This window comes from Cannabis sativa, chromosome 2 (genome assembly GCF_029168945.1).
Source record: "Cannabis sativa cultivar Pink pepper isolate KNU-18-1 chromosome 2, ASM2916894v1, whole genome shotgun sequence".
Taxonomy (NCBI): Eukaryota; Viridiplantae; Streptophyta; class Magnoliopsida; order Rosales; family Cannabaceae; genus Cannabis; species Cannabis sativa.
Genome location: NC_083602.1, coordinates 15193658 through 15203638, shown reverse-complemented (window position 1 = coordinate 15203638; position 9981 = coordinate 15193658). Strand labels below are relative to the sequence as shown.

Sequence of the window (9981 nt, the reverse complement as noted above, 5' to 3'; positions counted from 1 at the left end):
TTAAAGCGGTGAATTACAATTTTTTTCTAAGTTTTTTTTTTAATTCTTATTAATATGATTATAGGTTGACTAATATTAGTAATATCGTAGGAAACTTTTTTGGTGCACCGATGCACTTCCTTAATATTTTGGCATTCAAGAGAATTTTTTAGTCAATTAATATTTTTTCATGGTCGTGTACATTATAGTTATTTAAGTCATTCTGTAAAATTTTAAAATTAAGAATAAATTATAATATAAAAAGTAATATTCAAATAGTACTCTATAATGCTTATAGAAATTTGTTCCTTATACTTATGTATTTAATATACTCATAAAATATGTATTTATAATTTACATAATAATTAAGATATAAAAAGAAAAATACATAAATTCCTATTTCAATTATTCATAAAAGCTAACAAAAATATAAATGAAATTGATCATAGAGAGTTAGACATTGCAGGTGTAACCTCACCTAGTATAGCTATATATATTGCCTATCACACTAATTTTATTTATTTATTTATTTTTTATACTTATATATTATCTATCACACTAATTTTATTTATTTATTTATTTATTTTTTTTTTGTAAGGGCCTATCACACCAATTAATATCACACGGATTGTATGTAGGTTCACACCATGAATATGAAATTGATCATAGTATATATTCCCTTGTAGGATTGCCACTTATAATAAAAGCAGCTACCAACATTCGTTACTCCACCCACCCAAGTATTCTCCAAAAACTTAAATATTTAAATTTACTCGAAATTAATTAATTTATTTATTTGTTATTTTTTAATAAAAAAACATTATACTAAATTAATGTTATATTTATTTATTAAATAAGATTAATTATTGATGATTAAAAAAAAATTAATCTTATATTTTCAATAATTATTAAGATTAATTAATTATAACTGAGTATGGAAAAACACTCATTTAACATAGCTAGCCAGACTTTTAAAAGAGAAGGGGGCAACTGATCCTCTTAATTTTTAGTACATCTTTATACTATATTGTATTTTTTAATTGACAATATTTAAATATTTTAATCTCAATTATTTTTTGTGACAGGATTTATTATAATTAATTTTATGAAAGTTTTCAAAAAATTACAAATAACTTACACTATGAAATTTAAATTTTGTTATTGTTAAGTTAGTTATAGGTTAGTTAGGAGTTAGTTGTTAATTCTAACTATTTTCATCAGCTAGCTTTGTACTATATATACCTCCACTGTACCATTATTTCAATTAATGAAATATTTAATGTGAGCCAAAGGGTCCTCCTTCCCAGTGTACATCTTTCAAGTTGACATTTTGAACACGGTCAGGAGGTGAAGGGAGTTGATCCGTGTTGAGAAAGGCGTGCCTCTTGCCTGGTTGAGTTCCAGGTTAGTGAATTTTGGGCTGGTTAGACTCTGTATTAGGCTCTAAAGTTGGTCTAATTGAGCTTGCACCCCTAGATCAACTTGGCCTGCCTGTTGACCGACCTGGGTCACCTGTTGGACCCTTAGAATATCAAAGCGTACAAAGTTGTCTCTATTCTACAGGACATAGTTGTCCACATTGATAGGATGATTATCATGTGGTGGGACGAAATGTCCATCCCGATGGCCTCTACTTTGGTTCAAATCATCCCGATGGTTATTTCTCGGCCTAGGTCCCATCTTTTGGATGACTAAGTTAGCTTTTGGCCTTGTGTTCGCATTTTGGTTGGTGGACCTTACTGACCTGGGAGGATCTACGACATTCTAGGTGTTACTATGATTACCATCGTTGGGCGGTTTGTCCTAACGGTAGTCACACCTTTAATTATCATTACAGGGCCTACTGTCGGCTTTGTCATCATTTCTGCTAGGGTATGATTGTCCACTCCAGAACCTTTCATGACCTTGTTGAGGTTGTTAGTTGGCATACTGGTTCTGACCATGAACTTGGACTCTTCGATCATGATTATACAGGCCTACATGTCGCCGAGATTCTCCAGGTTGTCAAGGAGATATGCTCTCTCTCTTTCTCTCAAGTCTGGGTTGGAAGTTCGTCTTGTCGTTTCTTCTGAGGTAGTGACCAGGTAAAACTTAATCATCTATAAGGTAGCCAGTGATTTGATCTTGGAGCGTGGAATTAGAAGGTATATAATTTGTTGGACATTCCTTGAGCCCATATTCTCGTCATTCGCTTGGGATTCAAAGACCTTTTCCTCTTCTAGTGCCTCGTCTAGGTGGCTGGATCTTCTGTCTTTGCCGCCAGCCTGTTGGGTAAATTTCCTAATAAGGTCAGTAGCTTCCCTGAAGCAGAGATTTATCTCTTCTTGTTGTGCACACATGGATTGAGCTTGACGGTTCATCCACTCCTAGAGCTCACGATGTTGTTGTTCGAAAGTATGGTTTACAACAATATGTGTTTTCTCTTGGTTGTGGTGGAGTGTATTGGTATGCGTCTGGACATTCTTAAGTTATGCAGCTTAGAATTATCTCCCATGTCTATTTGGGGTTCTCCTTGGGATGGCTGAACAGTGTCAGGTCCAGTTTCTCTGGCATATTGCGTACTGGTCGTCCCAGTCTCTCGAACACCAAGTGTGAATCTAGTGGTGGGGGTAGTGACCTGAGTGCTTCTAGTGTTTGCACTTGCGGGGACTTCGAGTTGTTGAGGAAGCAGCCCAGTGTTGGGGTTGTCTACCCCTGCATCAACGGGTGCGTGGACATTAAGATCTGTCACCATAGGATCACATGGTTAAGTTGACGAGGATCTTCTTGTCAAAACCATGGTTTGTTGACTTAAGTGTGGATTGAAAATCGAAGGTTGATGAGAGCAAGATGAAATTTCTGGCCCTCAATGAAAAAACCTAGATGTAGACCTCACTTTTAGCTTACAACATGGAATCTTTAAAGTGATAATATTTGTAGAGTAAATAATAATAAAATAAGAAAATAAATAACACACAGTGTTTATAGAAGTTCAGCCCCTAATTATGATATAGCCTACTCCTATTTTTATTGTATTATTGTGACGAACTATCAAGACCACAAGGTCTGGTCAGGTGAGTTTCTCAATAGCTCTTGAAAAGTGTACAAATATTTTTGTCGAGTGTCTACTCTTTTAGAATGCAAAAAAGGTCCCCCTAAATAGTGAAATGGCTTCACTATTTATAGGAGAAGTGAGATTACGTAAGTTGTTGAATTATAAGAGATATTAAATGTAAAGGGGAAATTTTAGGTAAGGAGTTAAATCTAAAATCCCACAATTATCTTAATCTGGTTAGCGAATCCCACGAAAATAGGAATTTAATTGAGCTACTTTTGAGGATACAGTTAAGGAAAAGATTTGTGGAAGAGTTTCACACATTGTGTGCCTCTAGTCATTCATTAGAATCGTTCGGCACGCTAAGCCTACTTGGTATTTTACGAGATCTCAGCTCTGCTCGGATGATTGTTGTCGAGGGTCCGACTTTGGCTAATTCAACTTCATTTTGGCCTAGTCGGTATAATTAGGAGATATACTTTGTGTAGGTTCAATTATTTCAGCCACGTGTCACCTCGCTAAGTGCCACATCATTGGTGCAAATTTTGGGATAATGTAACCAAAAGTTTAAAATAACTAAAATAACAAAATTGCTCAAAAACAAAATAAAACAAAACATATGAAAACAAATACACAAAACAACGAAATTACAAATTAAAAAAAACGACTAAGATATACATTTTTCATTTATTTTTTAATATTTTTTATTAACTATAAATAATTTTTTAAATATATATAAATGTAAATTGATTGTATTGGTTATTAATTAAATTTTGAGATTGAACTAATCCAATTCAATTACAATCTAACTTTTAATATCTAATTTAATCGAATTGTAATTAAATATTCAATTGTTTTGTAATTGGATATTAACTACCCTAAATTGGGTAAGTTGTAACCTTAAGGTACCCTAGCATTTTCATAGAATAAATAAGGTAGTGGTGGGTGAGATGGTCTCATGATTAGCTTTCTTAAATTAATGTTGGTTAAGAAAAACTTAAAAGTTTCGTGCGATGTAGTAGTAGCTGGGGGTTGTGGTGGCTACTACTACCACTTGTCTCTATCCACTGACCACTGATGACACTTGATTATTGATCGGTACAAAACAACACTAGTCATTAATGTTTACAGTGATAGGGTCCATCCAGCAAACACAGTCGTCGTATCACACTCTCAAACCACTAACATAACCACCAAACCGGGCTATTTGTACCCAACTGTCAAAGATATATAATTTCAACTATCTATATTGAATATTGGTATATAATAGCCAAAAAAAGAAAAGAAAAGAAAAGAAAAGAAAAGATGGATGAGCCTTTGCTTGAGAGGACAGCATCGGAAATCGTGAATGGTAATATCAATAACCACGTGTCGGCGGAGGAGGGTATAATAAATGAAGACTATTCACCGGCGAGGGGATTTAAAGAGTTGAAAACAGTGTTTTGGTTGGAGAGTTTGAAGTTATGGAGAATCGCTGGTCCGGCAGTAGTAACCATTATGTGTCAGTATGGTACAAACTCGGCCACCAGCATCTTTGTTGGACATCTCGGCGATATTCAACTCTCTGCCATTTCTATTTCTCTTGGCGTCGTTGGTACCTTCTCTTTCGGCTTCATGGTATACATATATACATATTACTCTCTGCTCAGTCCATATATATATATATATATATATATATATAACTAGAATTGGTATATATTGTAATTTATGTCATTTAAACCTTTGTGACTGACTGACTGACTAATAACGGAATAAATTCCATTTTTGCTTGCAAGTACAGACTTTGTTGAGTTCTTACTCTTGAATTATTATTGTTGCAAAAAAATTTTAAATTATACAAATAGATGCAAATATTATTTAGGAATTTTTACATCACTTACTAAAGTTTTAATTTTTTTTTTCTTTTCTAAGTGAAGGTTTTTTGAAAAATACGGTTAAATTTGTACTGTTGTTCGTTATTTTTAGTTATTTTACTATTGTTTTAATTGTACTACTTTATTGTTTTACTATTATTATATAAAAAGATAACATTTTTATAAAAAAATTAGGGTAATAATAAATTTTTGCCCAAAATTCATTTGTAAAAACTCCAGTTATATTATGCTCATTTTATTTTTAATAATTTACTATCAGTTATGTACCACTTATTTAATAATTTTAAGCTATATTTTAAATTTAATTTATTAATATTAATATATAAATATTAACTTTAAACATATAGATATTGTCATAATTTATCATTAAATTACTATTTATACATGTATTTTTTATTTATATAATTAAATTGGACTAAATTCATCTGTATTATTAAATTGGACTATTCACATTACTTTACTTACTTTACTGTTATATCAACAAAATTATTTAAAAAATAAGCAAAATGCAACTAACATTTGTAATGATTTTTATACCTCAAAGTAACAGCAAAATGTTTTGGGAACAAAATTCTTAAAAGGGTCCGGATAACTCTTATTTATTCTATAAAATATAGGAGAGAGTACTATTATTAAGATCCAATAGTTGAAACATAACTTGAGATGTCATTTACTATCCAAATATTATGTGCAGCTTGGTATGGGGAGTGCACTGGAGACCCTATGTGGACAAGCATTTGGGGCTGGACAAGTTCATATGCTTGGGATTTACATGCAACGATCATGGATAATATTATTTAGTTTTTGCATTTTACTCACTCCAATCTACATTTTTGCCGGACCAATTCTCAAACTGCTCGGCCAAAACGATGAAATAGCAGATTTGGCTGGACAGTTCTCCATTCAAATCATTCCTCAGTTGTTCTCTCTGGCCTTCAATTTCCCAGCACAGAAATTCCTTCAATCCCAGTCCAAGTTCGACGTCCTCGCATGGATTTCATTTCTGGCCTTAATCGCTCACATTGGCCTCCTCTGGCTCTTCATTTACGTCCTTTCATTGGGAACAATGGGTGCAGCCATAGCTTTTAATATCACTAGATGGGGCCTTTGCTTGGCTCAAATTGTGTATATTATGCGTTGGTGTAATGAGGGTTGGACTGGGTTTTCCTGGTTGGCCTTTAAGGATCTATGGGCCTTTCTTAAGCTTTCCTTTGCCTCTGCTTTAATGCTTTGCTTAGAGATTTGGTACATAATGAGCATTTACCTTCTTACTGGAAGTTTAGACAATGCAGTTATTGCTGTTGGCTCACTCTCTATTTGGTAAGAACTAAAAACTAAATCTTAATAATGTCACCCTTACAAAAAAATATATATATATCTTAATAATGTGACCTTGTTTCAGCCTCAATCTTAACGGGTGGGAAGGAATTTTATTCGTTGGAGTAAACGCTGCAATAAGGTAAGTTTCACGAGTATCTCTCTCTCTCTTCAAATTTTACATTTTATTTTAAAATAAGGATGCTCCATAAAGCATGTGATGGATTAGTAATTGTTTCTTGGCAAATTATGATTTTTGCCCTTAAATTTTTAAGGTCGTTAAAAATGTCCCATAAATGATTGAGATTGTTGGATTTAAGGATTTTTTTTTCAATTTTACTAAAAAAGTCTAACATGGATGAAAGTTCGGGAGTCATAATTTAGTACATGTCAAAGTTCGAAAGACATGATTTGGTAGATATCAAAGTCAGGGGAACATGATTTAGTACATAAAATAGTAAAATTGAATGAAATTAGACAAAAATTCAAGGGGCATGATTTAGTACATGTCAAAGTTCAGGGGGCAAAACTCGTAATTAGCATTGTTTCTTTTTAATGGATGGATTGGTAATTTAGTACTCATTGTTATCATTTTAGTCATTGGTGTAATTTAATTTAGTAATGAGTTGTAAATATTATACTTATTTACACTGTTTGAAGTGCTCTTTAATTTTTCTCTAGCAGCTAGTTATGTCATGGAAATTAATTCATTTAAATTGTCATTGTGTACAGTGTACGTGTCTCCAATGAGCTTGGTAGGAAACGTCCAAGAGCAGCCAAATACTCAGTATACGTGACCTTGTTTCAAGCTTTACTAATAGGACTCTTCTTCATGATCGTTGTCTTGGTAGCCAGACAATACCTGGCTTTAATTTACACAAACGACGCCGCTTTGAGGAAATCAGTCTCCCATCTTGCTTACCTCCTCGGCTTCACAATGCTTCTCAACAGTGTCCAGCAAGTAATTTCAGGTAGTATTAATTAGGAACATTTTTATTTTTACACTTCATAACAGTTTTTTTTACATTTTTATAAAATTTTACGTAGAAACCCATATTGCAACTAGCGCTGCAACCTAAATTGCAACAAAAAATTGTATAGAAACCCCTATTGCAACTAGCACTACAACTACTTTGAAAACCCACATGTAAATTTGAAAAATAAAAAAGTTAAAAAAACAGTATATGGGATAATTCCCCAGTACACTTTGAGTCTGTGATTGTCCATCCATCGATTTTTTTCGTTGATTTAAGCATTAATGTAGTGCTAATTTTCCACTGCATCTGCAGGAGTGGCCATTGGAGGTGGATGGCAATCCACAGTAGCCTATGTAAACTTGGGTAGTTACTACATTTTTGGCCTGCCTCTTGGATATGTTCTGGGTCACTATGCAGGGTTTGGAGTTATGGTATGTTATAATATCCACTTTAAACTATTTACAATTAATAAAATAAAAATGAAAAATCTACATTCATTTCGAATATTGTTAATTTTATTTAACTCTGAATTCATGGATGAATTATGAAATTATAAATGAAGGGACTTTGGGGTGGAATGATAATCGGAATTGCACTACAGACCTTAATTCTGTCAATCATACTATACAGGACCAACTGGACAAAGGAGGTTAGTACTCACACCTTTACAACTTGTACTTAGAAAGACCAATGTAATGTTAGTAGGAGTGTTTTTTTTCCCCAATTTATATATGAAAACCTTTAAATAAATTCGAAAAATGAAATAATAGTAATATACATTTAAAAAGTACTTCAAGAGAGCTATGTTCTTTATCCTTTCTTCCTTTTAATTTAGCTGTCATTCAACGTTATATCTTTTGTCATCATGGTTCTACTTGCAATTTATAAGGTTCAATAACTTCCAAGTCTTAAAATACAGAATATGGAGAAAGTATGAAATAAGATAAGAAGTAATACTGAGTTTGTATAGATAAAAGTAGGTTAATTAAGATTTTTACCCCTTAAATTTTAACATTTATCAAATTATGTCCCCTGTACTTTTCTGGCCGTTAAAAATTCCCCCTGAACTATTGAGATTGTTAGATTTAAGGACTTTTGTCTAATTTCATTTAATTTTACTATTTCAGTAATTGTTTATGTACTAAATTATGCTCTCCAGACTTTGATATTTACCAAATCATGTCTATCGAACTTTGACATGTACTAAATTATGCCCCCTGAACTTGCATCCATGTTAGACTTTTTTTACTAAAATTGGACAAAAATCCTTAAATCCAACAACCTCAATAGTTCAGGGGATATTTTTAACGACCTTAAAAGTCCAGAGAACATGATTTGCTACATATAAAAATTCAAAATTCTAGAGACAAAAATCATAATTAGCCATAAAAATATATAGGTTGTGTTAATTAATTGATTATAAATTCTAATTTTGACAGGTGGAACAATCGACTGAACGCGTGAGAGAGTGGGGAGGTGAAGACACAAACAATAAGGCTACTCAAGATCAAATATGATTTATTTCTTAGTTTTTTACATTTAACTTTTAACTTTTTTTTTCTTCCCTAAATTGAATTAGTGATCACATTTTCGTTCAAATTGTAATCTGAATGATTTTTTCCTTTAATAAGTAATTTTGGCCATTGAACTTATACAGAGTTATTAGTTTACAAAGCAAAAATACTAATTATTATTTTTCTAGTAAGATAAGTTGGAAATTTAAATTTTTTGTCCCTTCAATCATCCTTGTCTCCTATCTTAGTATTAATTTAATTGTCTACTAATTTCCACCTGGTCATTGTGTTTGGTTTTCGTTCTTTGTGGGAATTGTTTTCATTCCCAATGGGCGGTTTGGTAGAGATGTTCTCAAATGGATGTTAGAGATTTGTTGGGGTTGGGCTACACGGTGGCGATCTGGTGGGGGTTCAAGTTCATATTTGGCTGGTCTCTCGTTCGCCATGGCAATGTTCTATGGGCCTGGGGTGCTTTGTTGCGTCCTAGAGTTTTAAGTGTTGGTGCTTGGTTCTCGCATTAGTTTTCTTGTGTGCTTTTATTTCTTTGTTTTTAATTTTCAGTAGTTGTTTTATGCTTTCAATAATGATTGTTCCACAGCATCCCACTGTATCAGTGGGAGTAGTAGTCTTTATTTTGAGCAAAGTTCCTCTACTCAATGCTCAAGTTTTGGGAGATTTCGAGATTGTTATTAACCCCACATTTTATAGATTGATCTTTTATTAAGTTCTTCCTTAACATGGTTGGTTTATTCCTTTTTATTCTAGTTTGAGTAAGTAGGTTATCATTATTCAATTTTTATTGAAAGATTTTTGGTTAATAGTCATTAATAAGTGTAATTTGTCACATGTTCATTCGACGTTTGAAATTTATCATTCTTCGCATGCCAATTTACAGTTGGCGGCTTATGGATTATTTAGTTGAAGGTATTAAGATTTTCTTTCTTATTATTGTAGACGGTTTAGCCTATTTTTGTTGATTTTATACTCCATGAGCAATATTTTCAGTTAATAAATTTTGTCTTATTTACCTATTAATGGATAATCCTATTTTTCACAAAAATATATAAATATATAAAATTGTCCACTTACAATGCTATGATGATAAATTATCAATTAATGCAAAACCAAGAGAAGATTATAAATGACAAGATTAAGTGTATGTTTAACATCATAACTAACAAATTGTTTTTATTTTTAAAAATAGAAAGCTAATTTTTTTAGAAAAACAAATTCAAGAAAAAGTTACAAAAAATAAAAATTTTGAGAACCACAAATGTTGATTTCTA

At 32.3% G+C, this 9981-nt stretch overlaps 1 protein-coding gene across 1 annotated transcript; it reads left to right on the top strand.

Moving 5' to 3' along the window:
- The first annotated feature begins 3950 nt into the window (after positions 1 to 3950).
- Positions 3951 to 8833, top strand: LOC133034773 (protein DETOXIFICATION 35-like). The gene is made up of 7 exons (XM_061110162.1): positions 3951 to 4630; positions 5582 to 6207; positions 6290 to 6346; positions 6937 to 7175; positions 7494 to 7612; positions 7744 to 7830; positions 8621 to 8833. The coding sequence occupies exons 1-7, from the start codon at positions 4319 to 4321 to the stop codon at positions 8696 to 8698; spliced, it is 1518 nt and encodes a 505-aa protein (XP_060966145.1). The 5' UTR covers positions 3951 to 4318; the 3' UTR covers positions 8699 to 8833.
- The last annotated feature ends 1148 nt before the right edge of the window (positions 8834 to 9981 follow it).